The sequence below is a fragment of the Sciurus carolinensis genome, chromosome 4 (assembly GCF_902686445.1).
Source record: "Sciurus carolinensis chromosome 4, mSciCar1.2, whole genome shotgun sequence".
Taxonomy (NCBI): domain Eukaryota; kingdom Metazoa; phylum Chordata; class Mammalia; order Rodentia; family Sciuridae; genus Sciurus; species Sciurus carolinensis.
The window spans coordinates 85,338,419-85,358,533 of NC_062216.1; the positions used below are offsets into that span (position 1 = coordinate 85,338,419).

The window sequence follows — 20,115 nt, forward strand, 5'->3', positions numbered from 1 at the left end:
ACTAAAACCCTGAAAAATGAGAAAGAATCATCCAGGCAAGAAGATGAGCGTCCAGAATGAGATCCCAAGAAAATGCTGTCAAGTGTGAAATGGAGAGTCCATCTGAGGGGACAAGAGAACCTGGGAGTCAGAGCAGAGGCAGCTGAGCGACATAATGTGAGCCAAGAGAGTACACAGGGCCAAGTCATCAAGGACCGTTATCCTGAAACTCTAGGGTACCACTGTAAAACTTATTAACAGGACAGATATTTTTGGTTAGTGTCTTAAATACAGCATTACAGTGTAGAAAACAAATGAATTGAGGGCACAAGAATGGATTGTAGAAAATCCAAAAGCAGTTTCAGAGACAATACATTATTTTAGGTGAAAAGATGAAAGCTTTAAACTAGAATTTGACAGTGGTAGACAGAGATGGGGAGATAGATCCCAGATGTATTGATGTGGTACTCTCAATAGGATTGGTAATTTGTTAGACATAGCAGAATAAAGATGAATGAAGATTCAAAGATGAAACCTTGATTCTGGTTGCTCAAATGGTTGGACCATTTTCTGTCACAGAGAACACTGGAATAGGAGCAGGTTTTGGAGGAGTTATAACTTGAGTTTTAGGCTTTCAGATGGAGATTTTTTTTAAATGCAAATAAAAATGTTGAGTAGGTGATAAGAGTGGTCTAGACTAGAGTTATTGACAAAGAAATAATCATTTAAAACACAGAAGGTACGAAATAACACAATCAGAGAACAATTGAGAGGAGAATATGCTCAGACAAAGCTCAGGTAGGAAATACTTAGACATAGAGTGTTTGAGACAGAGCAAACTAGGAGAAACTGAGTACAGAGTCAAAGCAACTTGAGGTAAGAGGACAAAACATTTTAAGGCAAGAAGTAATGTTAAGGGGTATCAAGTGTTGCTGAGAGACAAAGTTAAAAAGAGACAAAATTACACTTGAATTTAATGCCATGAAACTCTGATGAACTTAATGGAAGTAGCTTCAGACTTATGAATAAGAGTTTGCAATTATTTCAAGAGATTTAGGGAGGAAAGAGCATAGCCAACCATTTTAAAATACTGAATTACAGATGGGAAAAAAAGAGTCAAGATTATGTCTATGGATAGGATAGCTGCTAATTAAGAAAATACTTTAATTAATAAAAAAGAAAGAGTATATTAACATGCTTATAGATAGATGATTGAGTACAGAAGGAAATACTTGTTTCAGTGGGAAAATTAATCAAAAGATGAAAATTGACTTTGGATAGAGTCATGAAACTCTAATCATAATTAAGATGGACTTATTTTTCTATCATAGGAGTTTTATGAGTCCATCCAAAATCAATATTCTTTATCAAATTCATAATCTTTGCAGCCCTGATAGAATTTTATACTACTCAAAAAATTATTTCTCTTGCCAAGAAAAAACTACAAAACACTTCTATATATTTATTCATTATATTTATTTCTCCCAAGCTCCTTTGCTGGTAACTAACAATGTTTTTAATTTCCTTTTATGATTTTTTTCCTAGGAAAATTTCTACCCTATTTCATAATATCATTAAAGAGATATTTGGAGCCAAGTCAATTTTCTGTTACATATAATAAAGAATGGCATACAGTTGGCAAACAGATTTAAAGCCTAATAAATGCGATGAAGATCAGTCTGAACATCAAGAATTTCATCTTGTAACTCAACCCATGCCTTCTAGACATGTCCGTCTGGGTTTTGATCATCTCATAGATGAAATCAGTAATAAAATTCCATTCTGTCAGGGTGAAATTGAAGAAAACACCTTTTTTGTGTCCAATGCATCAAACTGGGACACAAAAAGGCATTCATTGGATAGAACACACCAAATATCCTTGAATGAATTCACTTCTGAAGTCCCTGAGTTCTCCTGGCATCAAGTTGGGAAAACATCAGCTATTGGTTTTGATGCTTCTGTGCTACCAAAACCTCAAATCATGAATAAAGAAAGCACCTGGGAAAACTCCATAGGAAAATATCATGATGTTGAGGACTCCAGATTCAATATTTTAACTCCATCATCCACTAGTTTGCATAAAATTAGTACACAAAGAGAATTGGAAAATGAAAATCATAACTACTATATAGGATTTGAAAGTACCATTCCTCCTGTTTACCCATCCTTCCCAAATGACATCATGCCAAAAGAAGAGAACAAAAGAGGAAGCATGAACATTGGAGAACCTTCTCCAATGTTCATTAAAGGTTCTTTTCTACCCAAGACAAGGAAAATCGTATGGCCAGAAAACATTGAGGTATGTGTAATTCATGTGGATCTTAAATTTTGACTCTGAAAGATTCATTCAATAATGAATTGGATTAATTGGTAATGAAGGTAATTAATCTTAAATAGAGAAATCTATTTATATTAAACTTGGAAGAATCATTTATTTTCACAAATTACTTGTTCTTGAATTAATAACTTTCTGGAAAAAAAGAAATTTTTAAAAATTTCATTTTATAAGTTCCATTTTCATCAAAACCAAATAAAGTGTTACAGTACTTAGATTAACTGAATGAAAATATAGTTTGAGGCTTAGCTGACAATATTATGTATCCTTACTGTGTTATACACACATACATTTCATTATATTTATATTTTGTGTCACACTATAATGATTTAAAATTCCATTATCATTATTGGTAGGAAAAATGTCTTTTTACCCAGAGACTCTTAAATTATATTATTGGCTGGCAACTTCCATTGGGAGCATTCCAGGAGAAGGAAATTAAGTAATTATTGTGCAACTCATCTTAGTGGTTTTATTAGCAGCTTTCCAATCATTTCAGTAACCATAGAGTTTTCTGTATAATATTTGAAGATTTCTGTGGTTATCCTAAGTCCAGACATAAGTAAAGCCAGAAGTAAACAGTAAAAAGAAGTACTATTGCAACTTCAATTTAGAGGGAGAGGCAAAGAATACTTCATTTGTTCAACAACTCTTTATCACTGTATACTCTTTAACCCTTATAGTATACAGTGATGTACTAGGCAAAATGGATGCAAAGAAACAAAGTCACGATTATATGAATTCACAAATAGCATACTGCTCAAATTAATTTGCAAACAAATAATGGCAATACAGTAAACAACAGAAGGGGTGAGTGTCTGGAAGAACAAAAACACCTAATTCTACCTGAGGCACTTGAAAAGGAGGTAGCACCTCAAATGACCTGAATCAAAAGTCAATCAATACTAGGGACATCTAGTTCTTTCTATGACATTGTAACAAGTACTAAATTTTCCCTTCTGCTGAAAATAATTATAAACTTAGACAAAATATATGAAGCAGCTAGTTGCAGGTATTGAACAGGCAGTATAGAACATTGATCCTTGAGAAAAGTGAGACATGTGAATAACAATAGTTTCTGCCTGAGGGTGGCTTCTGCTGCTTTCCAGTCTGGTGTAGCCTAATTTGAACAGCAGTATCACTGAACTGGGGAGGGAAAGCAGCAGTTGAAAGCGCAGATGTGATTTGCAGGGCTGAGTGCTAGAGAAGAGGGAGCTGTGCAGTGGGTAGAGATCAGGATGCCACAGGGGATTTACTGCACATTCTTGGCCAAGTATTGGGAATGTGTTTGCAAGGCTCAGTAAAGATTGTCAGCTTTTGACTCAATTAAATAGTGATTGTTTCGACCAAACAAGATGTTATACAGTGCAAAAAATATGGCAAAGCTAAAGACTGAGCTGAGCACCTCAAGTATGCCAATAAGATTCCACAAAACCATCTTCTAAGAGTAAGTCATGTTCAAAAGCAAATGTTACAACAACCAAAATGAATGTGATTAAGGCTGACAAACTTTTAACTGTCAAAGTATTCCATGTTTTAAAAATCATAATTCATAACATGCCATCTACAATATCTAACAAATAATTACAAATGCATAAATATTTAAAAAGTCAGGAATTTTGACCCAGAAAATAGCAGGATCAGTGGAAAGAGACTCTTGAGATAAGTCAGTTGGAATTAATAGAGATTTTAAGGTATAATTACCTAAAAAATATTTAAATAAAGTAAAAAATGTTTAAAATGGATAGTACAATGAGAAATCTGAACAAGAAATTAGTGACTATGAAAATTAAATAAAAAGAAATGAAATGACAATTCAAGAACTGAAAATAGTATCTGTAATGAGAGTCATAGCATCTGCTTAAAAACAGATGGGAAATGATAGAGGAAAGTAGTAAAGTTGAAAACAAAATAAAAATTCCAAAATTGAAGACAAAAATAAAAGAGCCATATAAAAATGAACAGGGACTCAGAGACTTATAAGACAAGAAGCACTATTTATGAATAGTTGGAATGCTGGCAGAAGATGAAAAATGGAAAGAAAAATTAATTTGCAAAACTAATGATCAAACAAGGGATTAATATCCAGAATATATAAAGAACTCCAAAAGTTGCTGGGTGCAGCAGTGCATGCTTGTAATTCTAGTGGCTTAGGAGGCCAAGACAGGAGGATCACAAGTCCAAAGCTAGATTCAGTAACATAATGAGGTCCTAAGCAATTTATAAAGGGCTGGGGATGTGGCCCAAGGGTTGAACACACCTGGGTTCAATCCTTGGTACGAACTAAACAAAACAAACAAAAAACCCTAAAAAAGTTTAACACCAAAAAGGAAAAGTGCCCAATCAATAGATGGGCAAAAGTGCTAAACAGACATTTTTCAAAAGAAATACAAAGGAACAACAAATACATGAAGAAATGTTCAACATCCCCACCAATCAGGAAAGTGGAAATCAAAACTACATTGTGATTTCATCTCACTCCAGTCAGAATGGGAATTATCAAGAATACAAATAATAATAAGTGTTGGTGGGGATTGGGGAAAAAGGTATACTGCTATCTTGTTGGTGGGATTGCAAATTAATACAACTGTTCTGAATAGTACAATGAAGATTCCGCAAAAAACCAGGAATGGAGCCATGATATGACCCAGCTATCCCACTCAATATTTATTCAAAAGAACTAAAAACAGTTTACTATAGCATGACAGTCACATCAATGTTTATAACAGTACGACTCACAAGAAACAAGATATAGAAGCATCTCAGATGCCTGACAATAGATGAATGAATTAAGAAAATATAGTCTATATAAACAATAGAGCTTTACCCAGTCATAAAGAATAAAATTATGGTAAATGGATGGAACTAGAGAACATCATGCTAAGTGAAATAAACCAGATTCAGAAAAACAAAGATCAAATGTTCTCTCTCATACTCAAACTTGAGCAAACAAGGGGAAGTTAAAATGAAGGGGGATCAAATATCATAAAAAGAGAGGAAAGATCAGAGGAGTAGAAGGAGGTTGAGAAGAAGGGAGGAGGGATGGGAAAGGGGAGGAAATATAGAATATATTTGACAAAAATTATGCTATGTTCATGTATAAATAAACCTCAGTGAATTCCACCTTTACATATATCTCTAAAGCACTATTCAAAATATATAAATGAGAAAAAATAGGAATGATCAGAAATACAGCTCAACTTTAGTTGAGAGTATCAAATTATAGATCTAAGAAGTCCAACAAATCTCAAACAGAAAACAAAGTCAACCACATGTAGACCTATTATACTCAAATATCTAAAACTCAAAGGTAAAGAGAAAAATCTTAAAAGGAAGCAGGGGGTGGGGAATTCAAACAGTAGAGTAACAATCTGAATGAAAACAAACTTCTCATCAGACACAATGGAAGCAGACACAGTGGAATATTTTTAAGTTCTTCAAAAGAAAAAATAAAAACGAATCCATACTTTTATACCCACTAAGTGTATGTTTCAATACTGAAATAAAGGTATTGCCATACAAACAAGTACTGAGAGAAATTATTCAGCTAACATGCCAACAGGGAGTACCAACATAAATGTTTCAGACAAGGCAAATGACAGATGGAATCCAGGAAGGGGTAAAGTGTGATCAAAATAGTAAGTGTGTTGAATAATACAAAATGCTACATTTAAATTTTTGCAAGAGAGGTGACCAAATCAAAATAATAGCATATTGTTATGGGATATATTATGTATGTGGATGTAAAATACATGACAACAATAGCATCAAGGATGAGAGTAGGGTAAATGTTATTTTTGCTATCATAGATTCTAAAATTTAAATGTATGTTACATTAATTATAAATAAACTGAGATAAATTAAAATTCATATGGTAATATCTAGAGTTAGCATAAACACCAAAAAACAATTCAAAGAAACCAAGAGAGGAATTAAAAGAAATAAGAAAAATATCAAATAAACTGAAAAAGGAGAAAAAGTACAAAGTCAATAGGAGAAAAAAGTAGAAATAAATAAAAATGTGGTGGTCTGAAATAGAACAACCTCCATAAATATATTAAATATAAATCTTCCTGAAAAACACATAAATTGAAAAACTAGATTAAAAAAGAAGACTCAACTATTGTCTAAAACATACAAACTTAAGAAACAAGGGCATAAGGTCACAGGTATATTGAAAGTAAAATAACAAAAGGATTTGACACTTGACCAGAGAATGAAAGCTGTTGTGCTCATTGATATCAGGAAAAGTATAGCTGAAAACAGAATGTAATTAGAGAAAAAGAAATCATTTTGTAATGATGAAAGGGGCAATTAGGAAGAGATCATAAATGTAAATGCATATGTACCTAATAATAGAGTTGCAAAATATATAAAGCAAAAATGATCTATTTTAAAAGCAGTCATATATGTACACAATAACTGAACATGTATGTTCCCAAGAAATGAAGAATATGCTCACATAATTACATATAGATGAAAGCTAATAGTTTTCTTTACAATACTTAAAAGCTAAAACAACCCCAATGTTCATTAATAGGAAAATGGCTGAACAAATTGTAGACTAGTCATACAAAAAAATTACTACTAATCAGCAATAAAAAGGATGAACTACAAGTATGTATTAGAATATTGATAAATTTTTAAAATATATATGATTTAAGTGACAAAAGCCCAGAACAAGAGAGTATATATACCTAACAATAGTAGTTAACAAATAGGCTTGCAGATAAACTTAAAGGAGATGTGTGGAAATTGTTCTATATTTTCATTGAAGTGCTATGTGTGTTCCTCAAAATTCAAATTATATACTTTAAAATTATGCAAATTAATATTAATATTTAATATTAATTAAATAAAACATCTGAAGAAAATAAAAAAATAAAATTTAAATAAATATTTAAACAGGACAAAAATTCTAGAATTGTATTCATGTTTTCTCTATATTTAACTATATTGAAAGGCAGTTTTTATTTTAAGCTTATAGGTTGTTCCATTCAAATAGATGAAATACCTCAAGGCAGTAATACAACCCTGGCTTCCTTTTGTGACAAAGTTAAAAAGTGAGTATTGCTATTTCATTAAATTTTAAAGTTTCTGTGACTGAATGAATTTGTCTATTTTTATAACACTAAACTGATTAATATTGCATATAAATGTCAAAGTCCAGTAACTTGCAAATACAGTGAAATATCAAAATTTTTGACAAATCATTAATCAACTTCCATTATTGTATTTGTTTTTATGGTCAGACAGACATATTTCCTTTTGAAAATTTATTCACGTTAAATATTTCATAATTTCAGAATAGCTCTTATTGTTTGTTGATAGTTTGATTTGTAGTGAATTAATTTCTCACTTAATGACAATTATTTGACTCTTCTGACTCAGACCCAAATTAACACAGTTTAACCTTTCTACGTGGTACATTCAATTTAGAATCAAGTGAGTGCCTCTCTCTTATTAGCTAAATCTTATCTTGAATGGGTGTTCAGAATATTAAACATATTAAATGAATGTGTGTTTGTCCTATGAAAGCCAGAATGATTACTAGAGGGTATTACCAAATACGCTATTGATCTTTTCGCTAATATAAAAATGAATCCATAATGTAAAGATAGATTTTTTGAAAGACCAATTTCTTATTAGTGATTAAAATTTATATAATGCTATCTCTTCTTTTGCTAAGTCTGAAAATTTAATTCATTAGTAATTTAGTCATTTTGTTAAAAACATCCTTCGATGGCTGTTATTTTAAATGTAATTAATATACATGTTTGAGATTAAAGATTTGATTAGTTAGTTTTAAGACTATTTCAATGGTAATTAACTATTTCATGCATGAGAAATATTCATAAAACAAATAAATGAACAAAAAGTCAAGATCTCTGCTTCAGAAAAACCTGCCTCTATATTGGAATGATTAAAAGGCATGCACATAAAAACACAAAGCAAATAATCTTATACCATAAAAATAGCCAATCTTTAATTTCTTGCTCAAGATTACAAAAGAAAATTATAAATTATACTTTGAATTCCTAAATAGGATGTTCAAAGTTATTGATACTCATTTTTTTGGAAATACACTCCTCCCTGTAATAAAATTGTTAGGAATATGCAACTTTAAATCTAAAATGTGGTCATTCCTACCTGTCAAGCATGAGGAATACTATAAGATATCACTCTTGGTATAACCCACTGATAGAACACTTCTTATGAGCTCATGTGGCAGCTCTTTTTGTTTTCAAAACATAATTTTATGTTTTTAGGTCAAATCTTATAGATGCAGTAGTAACTTACTTTTGTGCATTTTCCAAACTCTTTAACATACTTTTTATCAGTGGTGTTTTCTGAAATAAAGATAAGAACTAATACAAGTAACCAAAAGTAACTTTGGAGTAGCAAAAGGGAGACAGATTATGTGCAAATTTTCTTTCCTCAGTTCATAATAACTTTTATTTTAAAATACTTATAAGATGATTAAATGTATGTATGTATAGTTATGTTATACATAAACATTCTAGTCATTCATTAAATTTTTTTGAGGACCTACTATGTGCTAGACATTTTTAATTCAAAATGAGTTGAAATTGAATTTAAAAGCTAAGTTTCACAAGAGGGTCTTCAAAACCAGAAAAGTCATAATAAAACAGATTTATATATATATATCTATATATATATAATTATATATATATATATTATATATATCTAATTACACCTATTTATATATTATATAAATATATAAATATATATTATATATATAAATTATAATATTATATATTTATATATTATATATTTATATATTATATATATCTAATTACACCTATTTTTTCTAATATTTAAATAAGCGTACTTCAATATGTTGTTTACATTTCTTTTATACTCCTTTAGAGAGGTTTTTTTTTTTTAATTTGTTGGGTTTGATTTCTTATGATATACTTTAAAGTCAGATCTTTCAAGAAATTAACACATTCTTATAAAAAAAAAGTCATACAATACTATAGCACATGCATGTTTCTGTTTCACAGTAGCTCCTCAACAAAGGTTTACAGGAGAGTGAAACACAAATTCATATTTTAAATTTAACTCCCCAAATGATCAAATCAGAAATCCCGAATGCATTGAATAGTGTCATATCATAGGGTAAATGCTAATCATGAAGCTTTTCCATCCAGGACTGAAGTCTAGACCTTTTTGTTAGGGGATAACAAAAGAGAGTGAACCCTATCTTTATGCTGCGCAGTAGTTCTCATACTGCACTGCCAGAGCAGCAGCAGCAGCAGCAACTGATCTGAGAATTTGATTTTGGGGTAAGTTTGGGACCCTACACAGATACACTGAGTCAGAAACTGTGGGGATGGGACATAGAGCCCAGGGAGATTCTGATGCAAGTCAGGCCCATTGAGTGAATATGTGCTTGTCCATTTGTCAATAGAGACAATATTTCAATGAAATCTGAAGAGTTTAAACTCTGAGCTACTTCAAGGACTGGACACTATTTTAGCACTGCGTAACTACAGTGAATGCTAAAGATGCAAATATAAAATAGAATGTTTGATTTTCCATTTAGAAAGAGGTTAGATATCAGCATAACTTAAACTAAAAACCCCACAATAACATTTTCATTATCAAAAGCATTTTAAATGTCTACTTGTATTTTAGTTAGCTTTTTCACTTCTATGACTAAAAGGACCCAACCAGAATAACTGTAGAGGAAAGAATTTTTTAAGGGCTCACGGTTTCAGAGGTCTTAGTTCAATAGAGAGCAGACTCCATTCCTTGGGGCTCGAGTGAGGCAGAACATCATGGCAGAAGAGTTTGACAAAGGGAAGCAACTTACTCGTTGGTCAGGAAGCAGAGAGAGAGAGAGATTCCCCTGCTGTAGATACAAAATATATACCCCATAGCCACCCCTCCAATTAACCACTTCCTCCAGCCACACCCCACCTGCCTTCAGTTACCACTCAGTTAATCCCATCAGAAATTAGCTCACTGATTTAAGTTAAAACTCTCACAACCCAGTAATTTCTCCTCTGAACCTTCTTGCATTGTCTTACATGAGACTTCTGGGGGACACCTCACATCCAAACCATAACAACTCGTAAATATCTTTATATTATATTCTACATGTGGACATAAAACATAGATCTACAAGGTTTAAGTTATAGTAATATAAAATGATGATTATGTTACTTTACATTGTTCTACACTGTAAAATTTTCATATGCCTTTTCTTTTTTAATTCTCACAAGAAACCTTTGAAGTAGATATTGACACCCACTTTTGTGCAAAGTAATTAGTCAAATAAATTTCTGACTGTAACATTACTAAGTGGAAACATCAGGATTCAAATTCAAGTCTTGTGCTCCAAGGATAAATTATTTTGCAATTCTTAGACTCATTTATGTAACCAGTAATTGTTCAGAATAGATTCATGACTTCTAGGCTTCGTTATTTGTGGAATATCCAAAAATGTAAAGAAAAAGAAGAGACAAAACTACTGTTTATAAATTAAACACACAAAAAAAGGAATTTATTTAACACTATCTCTAAATCCAAATGAAAACCTTGACAAAACTAGACGGGAGAAAAATCCAAGAGGAGAAATTCAGGCATAAAAAGCAAAGTAAATGCTGTGAGTAATAATGTTCAGAGTGAATTCTCATGTCTTATGTTTATGAAAATGTAGTCTTAATTATTTCAAATGAAGGGCTCTGGAGGAAAGCCTGGGGAAGAAAGCTACACACCTGTTCTTGATCCAAGTATAATCTCTACCAACTGGCCCAAGTGAATGCACTGTACCACAGATCAGTAACTGATGGTTTTCATGTTTAAATTTTATAAAGCAAAACATTGCCGAAGATTTTTACAATTACACTGTGAATGGTGTTTTAAAATGAAATCATGCAGATCTTGTCCTAAGCATTTTTCTCCCATGTACTTTTCAGACTGAGAGAGGCATATCATGCAGCTGACATTAATTCCAACTCTGGAAGGATCTGGAGCACCACTACAGCATTTCCATTTCAGCTCTTTTCTAACACTAAGTTCAATATAAGTATTTTGGCTGATAACTCAACACAACTACTTCATCTTATGCCAGATGGTAAGCAACTTGCAAGTAAATTTAAAAATCTTCATAAAGCTGGTATTGATAGCCTTGAAATCATTATAAGTTGCTATAAATATTGATGTGACTGCAACACAACACTGTAGTGTGCTGATTTTAAGGCCTCTGGATATAACGAGAAGTGGGAAAACTGGGTCAAATGGTAGTTCCATTTCAAGTTTTCGAAGGAATTTCCATACTGCTTTCCAGAGTGGTTGCACCAATTTGTAGTCCCACCAGCAATGTATGAGCGAACCTTGTTCCCCACATCCTCACCAACATTTATTTTTACTTGTATTCTTGCTAATTGCCATTCTGACTGGAATAAAATGAATTCTCAGTGTAGTTTTAATTTGCATTTCTCTAATTGCTAGAGATGTTGAACATTTTTTTTTCATTTTTTTTGATGGAAGCAACCTAGGTACCCTACAACATAATGCATGAAAACAAATATTTTTAAAAATAAAAGGACAGAAACTTGAAAAAAAAAAGAAATCATTGAAAGTTGCACTATGAGATATAGTTTTGCTCTCAAGTGAAATAAGAGGAAAAATAGCTGGGACCATTTGTTAACGTTTGAGATGGTAAAGGAGAGGCATGGTCTTCTAGAACTCTCTTCACATTGCTTACCTCAAGCCATTTTATTTTCCTGCTATAATACTTAATAACAAATACAGCAAGATTTCCACGTTTTCTTTAAAATCTGAATTTCAAAAGGATTAGAAATAAAGAGAATATATAAGTGAAAATGACTATTCCTATTCATTAGGAACAACTATTTCATTCAAAGTGAAAAACTGTGAGATAGAATAAGCACTGGTACAAAATCTCTGTCCTCACAGTGAGAAAGAAGTCTAGCAGTCCTATGCATCCCACCTCAATTAGATTTAGCAGATGTGTCGACTAAGTGTCTGTGAGGATAGATCGTAGAAATTTGTATTTTATGAAACTCTTCTGCTGGTCTTTACTTCTCCATAGTTGTAGAATATTCAAAGATTTTTAATATTTTATTTCATTGTTGTAGTTGACTATTTTGCAAAGCAATGTTAGTTCTTTAAACAACATCTAGTTGCTACTAAATGTGTTTTTATGTATCAACAGGAAACTATTTCCTGACACTTAATGATCCAAGAAATATTTTCTTTTATTTGTTGGTTATATTTATGATTATGTTTTCCTCTGGCTTACTCTATTCAAGTTTCTGAGCAAGTACAGATGACTACAAACATAGCAATGTTATGTTGGTATATTAGTTAGGACCATCTGGTTTCAAACTAAAAGAAACCAACTCCTGCTGGCTTAAGCAGAAAGAAAACACTTTTAAAGAATATGGGGGTTTATTATAAAATTTAAAAGTAAGAATTCATCAAATTAGGAATGTACTAAAACCACAAATGACTAAGTAGCCCCAAATTCCCCTGACCTAATATCCCTGTGTAATTGCTTCCCTATCTCACTTGCTCTCTGCTGATTCATTCTCTTGCTTTTCCAAAACAAGTAAAAAGCCAAGCTTACAAGCATATGTGGTATTGGCCAGCCATCTAAAGATAGTTCCATCTCTCTGTTAGATCCATTCCCAATTTTGACAAGCAGAATTCTGATTGCCCAGTTAAGATCAGTGGTTCTATACCTTCATCCTATCAGAATGGACAGATCCAGGTCATGTTGACTTCAGCTGCTGGAGAAGAGGAAATGCTTAGGAATTAAGGAAATCACTTCTGTTCTTCAAAGTTACACTATTCAATCTTCCAACATATCTCTCAGAATGGAGCTGACAAGTCGGTGCCATCATTTACTTTTATGAGTGAAGTGATTAGGTCATTGTGTTGAGTATTGAAGAAGCAAAGTGGTAAAGAGAATGTACATGCCCTACAGATTTTAAAAGTCTAAGGAGGAGAAAAAGTAGTGTGAGGTAAGTAGTCAGCCATGAACGGGTAGGCACGGTGAAAGGACAAAGAAGGGACACTAAAAATCACAAGGAGCCTTATCTAACAGACAAGCACCTGGAAGGTGGGGGCCTGGTATGTCAAAATCTCCCCCAACCTTAATTAATTACATCCCCTTAAGAAAAAACTGCCAATTTGGGACCACATCGTCATTATATCTTGTAGTCCAGTCTCCAGGACACACCCTTATCACCAAAATTGTGTCACAACCCCCAGTCTCCCTGGTAGCCAAAAGATCAAGACCCTCTTGAAGCAGATTTGATGGGGAATGTTCAAAGAATAAGGAACTGATTAAGTGAACAAGAAAGTGAATCAAAACAGGGGGACTCGAGTTCCTTAAAAATTCCAGTTGTACAAGCAACACACCATCTTCTCTCGGAGGCAATCAATGCAGTTCCTATGCTGTCTGTCAAAGGTCAAGATGGACCTTGTCAGGACTCTCTGGGAACATTCCTGGAACACCCAGTAAAACTGGAGCTCTAGAAGGGCACACAGTTCTCCTGTGAGGACCCACTTTCTCCCTCAAGAGTATTCCCTTTTCTAAACCTTTCCATTAAACTCATGCCTATTACTCTGAGTAATATTTCTGATGTTGTTCTGGCCTATCTCTAGAATCAGGGTTTGAAGAAGGGGCCTCCAGGGCTGCCCCAGCTTTGCAGCAGACTCTGCCCTGTAATAGGAGTGGAAACAGAGGAGGGTGACTTAGAAAAGGAGAAAAACATTAATAAAAACATACAGATTAGATTTTTGCCGTGGTTTGAAGCAAAACTTTTCCTCTACTTACTTAGATCTCAATGGTTGAGAATGGGAAGGGTGTGTGTGAAATAACTGGCAACAGAAAAATTAACAGAAGTAAAAAACAAAGAAAAAACAAGTATGTAAGTACCTGGAGGTTACTCAATTGTGAATAACTGAATATTCAGAGGTAAGTGTGTTATACCAATGAACAAGAAAGAGGGGTTTTAGGACTTCAGTAGGAAGCATGTAATGGTTCTATTGGGATTTTTTTAATGTTAATGAAAGGGCAGCTTGTCTCTCCTGAATTTGTAGAAAATTCCCTCTGAGGAGAGCTAATGGAAGCTATATTTTGGGGAGTCTCTAAATTAGACAGATAAGGAAATTTCAGATAAGATTTAAAGTATTTTTACTGTACATCCAAACTGGTACTTTCATCAATTTTATACGAGTAGTTCACTGGGTTACAGATGTTCACAAAAGAACAGAAGTCTGAAGGATGCATTAAGAATAACTTCAGTGAAAGATAAAAGCTGTTACTAGAAATGTAAGGGAAGATGAAATCTAAGTAAGTGGAGGAGGAGATGGGTGAAGGGTTTTCATTCAGAGGAAACTCATTTCTCTGAAAGTGAGGAAATGGAGTACTTTGAAAGAATCAAGATTTTTAAACAAGGAATTCTCTGGTCCACAATTCTCAACTATCATTTTGATGATGGCGAAGTCCTTATTTCCAGTTCCAAAGTTTCTCTAGAGCCAGTTTTCTTACTTTCAAGTACCTTCCAGCTTTAGATGACCACTGGTTGAACTCTCTACCAGGAAGTCATTAGTGACCCTTAAAGGGTTGTAAGTAGAAGTCTGTTTGCAAGAACTGAAGAGTGACTAAGGAGTGTTGGCAGATGTCTGCTCTTTAAAGAAGTTTGGCAGTAAAGGGAAGGTAAAAGAAAGAATATTACAAACAAATAGAATGGATAAGGGGAGATTTTATTGGAAGGTTGAATACCAGCACATCTTTAGGAAAAGAGAAAAATATCTTTAGAGTATGGAATTTAAATACATAAAAGAAAAGTAGGGGTGGGGAGGTGGTGATTGACAGAATAGAATTGTAACCCAGTATAGGAAGAAGGATCACAGTTAAAGGAGTAAGCGTTTATTAAAAAAAAAAAAAAAAAATATATATATATATATATATATATATATGTGTGTGTGTGTGTGTGTGTGTATTCCATCTCCAAAGAGGTGCAAAGGCAAAGAGGAGGAAGAGCAGAAAACTAGACTTGAGGTGTAGAGTAGTATAATGAAAGAATCTCAAGGGCTCTTAGCCATTAGTAGGGTGAGTAATATGGTTAATACAGTGGGAAGGACTGCATGGAGTGAGAGACTATAAGAAATTCTATCAGTGTCAAAAGGGATTCTATTAGTGGTCAAAATTAAAGTACAGATATAAACTCAAAGAAACCCCAGTGCTTGCTGGCTTACAGTATGGATAAGAAATTTAACTACGGACTTCATGGTTGATTTCGAGGAGAATGGTATTTTCAGGTTCAGACTTGCTGAATTTGAAGTCATAATGAAACATCCAATGAGTAACATGGAATGGGTAGTAGAAGGTATCAAGGTGTTGGAACTCAGAAAATTATTCTCCAGAGGACGGCCTGCTGAGTCCTGTGAACAGAAACCAAGCATTCTTACCTGTCTTTCTTTCTCCCCTAAGGCAGACCATGGAAACTAGAACCCCTTCCCCCAAAGCCAGCCATAAAACTTTGAAATATTACTCTAACTTTCCTTTCCCTTTCTGAGTGATAATTAGCCATCAAGAAATTCTATGCTCTATCATATTGAATAGTAAATCTAAGACCCTCATTTCTAAAAGGCATCCTGCCCCATATGTTGGAAGATGGAATACTACACAGAGAAGTCAAGAAGAAACTACGGACAGGTCTTACTGAATTTCCTCACCCAGTTATCATCAGTTCATACCATTTTTGTCCAACCACAACTCCACAAAGCTGTCATAACACAAAAATGTGGCAAATTTTCCTGTGTCTTTGGTTCTTCTTTTAGTAGGCTCCTGTGTCACATAAAACCTTGATTTAAAATAATGTTATGTTTCTTTGCTTGTTATCCTGTCTATTGTTGTAGCAGTGTTGGTCATGCATTTTACAATAGGGAAGAAAGGTATAACATTTTTCTGCCTCTACACAACCAGACACAGGAGAGAAGAGATAGTTAGAAATTGGGTTATAGAATCTTTCATGTGACAAAGTAATAATCCATGCAAGACCCATTTAGTATAAGGGATATAGTCCTGGAAATAGAAGAGTCAATTTTCATTTTGTTTCTTTTTGGTGGTACTGAGATTGAACCAAGGGCCTCATGCATGTGAGGCAAGCACTCTACCACTGGGCTACATCCCCAGTGGAAAGTCAAATTAATTAAGATAGACTCTAATACAGGTGCCTTTGGAGATATTTTGCTGCCATTATATATTGCCCATTCTCACTCTCCCTTATCAAAACCCTTATATGGTTTTTCCTATGGCCACATTTACTTCTAGCTTCAATTCATACCATTTCATACCATTTCAGACAATATTTCCAACCCATAGTGGGTTGAAGATACTTTCAGCCATGTCAAAGCATTTCCACAATCCATAATTCCCTGATGATCTTTACAATTTGTTTCCCCAACCATTTCTTTGATGACATCTTGACCTAACATAAAAGCTATACTTTAAATCCAGAATGATATACTTTCTTTATCTTTTTGGCAGTAATAATTCTTGCACTACATTTTGTTAGCCAATTCGAGCCAAAATCCTCTCCCAAAAAACAAAAGACATGGTAGGAAAAGAAGTCACAGCAAAGAGAACAAATAATTGTGACCAAATCTCAACTCTGACAAATGCAATTGACCATCTATAGGATGCTCTACAATTCTTACTGGCTACGAATCATCAGAAAGTCCACTGCGATTGCTTCCATTGGCCTAGATGATAAGACCACAATTGAAACATAGGTTTAACACTTTTAAATATAATGCCCACATTTGTCTGACTTTTTTTTGTTAGACTTACATCAGATTCCTGAAGGAAATAAACCATGATTTTATAAATCTTTGTCAACAGATAAAGAAACTGGGTCAAAAGGTGAAATAACTTATCCAGGCATATTAGTTGAGAATTAATGAATGTGTATTATGGGTCTTACATCAGAAATTTATAAGCACATGTTAATTGTTCTAGAACTGTTTTATAATAACTTTAGAACATCTTTTATGCAAAGCTACAATGTACCAAGGGTTTTAACATGAGGAACATAATATCTAACTTTGTTATGAAAACAAAACTGATTAAAAGAATTTCAAACATTTCCAAATATATCTCTAAATCTAACCTCACTAATAAATGAGATGCATCTCATTTTAATTCCTCTTGATGGAGCTAGACAGTTAAAATATTTTATAAGGTGTTTGCCAATTTTCGTGCTCAAAACCTTTCCCAGTCAGCATGTGAGAAGCTCTTAATGACTTATTATTAACCTTTTGTTTTTAGCTAATTATCTTGTCAAAGACCTAATTGAAGAAATTCTACATTTATGCGCCAATGACCAGCTCTTCCCCAAAGACCATCTTCTGAGCATATGTGGTTCTGAAGAATTTTTACAGCTGTAAGTATCTTATTAAATTTTGATCATTGTTATAACCTGTAAGTGTTAGGTAGCAATGTTCTTATTTTTTAAAACAGATTTTGTACTAACATTATGCTATTTTGGGGAAGGGGGTGCTAGAGATTGAATCCAGGACCTCAGGCATCCTAGGAAAGTGCTCTACCATGAGCTATGTCCCCATCTCCTAATATTCTTGTACCTGACATAATTAAATCAATATTATAAATCATATTGCTAGTCTTCTTCTTGGTCTTATTTTTGCATTATGCGTAGTTATGGTAACAGTTATTTAAGTGAGCTTGGCCAGTGCATACAATCATCTATTTGCCCAGGATTGAAGTGATTCCCAGAATATGGGAATTTTAGTTTTGAATCCAAAATAGACCTAGGCAAACCAGGACAAGTTTGTCAACCTACCTTTAATAAAGCTATTAGGTTGGATCACACTTAAGAAAATAAATTTTTCTGAAACAATTTTTTGATTTGCAATAATGCTAGCATGTTAATAAAATACTGTTTTTAAAAAATCACAGGAGATTTAAAAATGAGCATTATAATATTTCTATTATAGTTTTAAAATATCTTCCATTTCTTTACTTAAGTGATTTATTAAACAATTAGAGAAGTCATTTCTTATCAGATATTCTCTTCAAATATTTATTTGATAGAAAACTCACCTTCTACTTTACCACAAATCCATTTGCCTGAAATTCCTTAGAGACCAGTCTTGAAAACATAAAATAGTTTTAAGAAAAGAAACATTTGCCTGCTGACATTGCATAGTTATTCTAAAGATCAAAGTATTAAAGATTAAAATGTTCAGTAGAGAGTATTGCCATATATATTTCTCTTTTGCATTTCTATAAGTATCTGAAGATTAAAATAATCTCAGAGAAATAAAAATGTATTTCTTTGGGGATTCTGGAATATTGTTACTGCCATTATTCTAATATGAACGTGCTTGAAATATCTTAAGGATAATTTGGAGAAGATGATGTTATTCTTAACAGAAAATCTAGTTTTCTATTTTGTAACATGAAGTACAAATGATTTGCAATGACCTTTTCCCTTTTTGTGTTACCAATTATAGCAAATAATAATAAAAACAAGTATGAAATCACAGATGTTTTGTTGCATGAAGCCAATGAATATCACCTTCTTTTTTTGTCTATTTAATTCACTAATTAACATACTCAGTGACTAGACTACTAACTTTCCCCAATGATTTTTGACAGTATATCCAATGAGCATAGGAAATGTACTTCACAAAATTTAATATTATACTCACTACTCACTAAAACTCATCTTTTGAATTGCTGTACATTTCCAAATGTACCCCTGTACTTTGGTTAATACCAAAATATTAAATCCAAAAAAGAAACATTATCAATTATTTGCACTAAGTTTAAACAGTGAGAAATATCCAGAAACCAGAAAAAAACTTGGAAAGAATGAAGAAATTTTACAATGGACCTTGGTTTCAGAACTGTTTCAAATAAGTTAATTATCCTTAGATCTCAATCACTGATGCACAAAAATGTTTTAATGATCATCTTACTCTAGTTTCTTATTAATATGATTTTCTGTAAATGCAATATAATTTTCAAAATGTTTTCATATTTTTCATTCTATTAAAATTTTATTTAGTTGGATTTTATTAAGATAAAGTATCCAAATATTAGTATGGTTTAATTATAGTCAATAATTCCCTAAAGGGATAAAAGAATTTGTACATATCAGGGGTTTACTCACTGTTTAAGAGTAATAGCCTATCCATATTGATATAACCTATTTTAATAAGCAGAATACTATTACTGTTCTTTCTAACATTTAAAGGAATATATATTATTCATTCAGATTTTATTTTTCCATCTATAGATGCATGATTTGTTTAATTAGTATATCCTTAAAGACTTGGAAATCCCTCTGTGATAAATTTCTGTAGAGGGAACACAAATAATGTGCAATGTATCAATAATTCAATCAATAATAATTATGCAATCTAAAATTTATACTAAATTTCATCTGGAGTATTCAAAAGGCTAAGTTAATATAATAATAATAATAATACTGCAAGTATAAGCTAAAAGAATACATGATAACCAAGCCAGCACTACAAAGAATACTCAAAGATAAATTGCTCACAGAGGAGCCCAAACATAAATTCCCAAACTCTCAAATAAATTAAGATCAATAGAAGACTAATCAGCTAAATGAGATTTAAGATAGAATTAAATATAACAAAAAATCAAAATGGCAGCATAGCACAAACACATCTCTATAATAACACTAACTATAAACGGTCTCAATTCACTAATTAAAAAACATGGATTGACAGAATGGATA

The 20,115-nt window shown here is 32.7% G+C and overlaps 1 protein-coding gene across 4 annotated transcripts in view; it reads left to right on the plus strand.

Moving 5' to 3' along the window:
- Pik3c2g (phosphatidylinositol-4-phosphate 3-kinase catalytic subunit type 2 gamma) overlaps positions 1-20,115 on the plus strand; it is a 367,859-nt gene that overhangs the window by 32,789 nt on the left and 314,955 nt on the right. For all 4 annotated transcript variants that reach the window (XM_047549321.1, XM_047549319.1, XM_047549322.1 and 1 more), the window contains 4 exons: positions 1,525-2,278; positions 7,295-7,377; positions 11,263-11,420; positions 17,655-17,769. In XM_047549321.1, coding sequence (XP_047405277.1) covers positions 1,604-2,278; positions 7,295-7,377; positions 11,263-11,420; positions 17,655-17,769 — 1,031 coding nt within the window. In that variant the 5' untranslated portion in view covers positions 1,525-1,603. The remainder of the gene's footprint in view (positions 1-1,524; positions 2,279-7,294; positions 7,378-11,262; positions 11,421-17,654; positions 17,770-20,115) is intronic.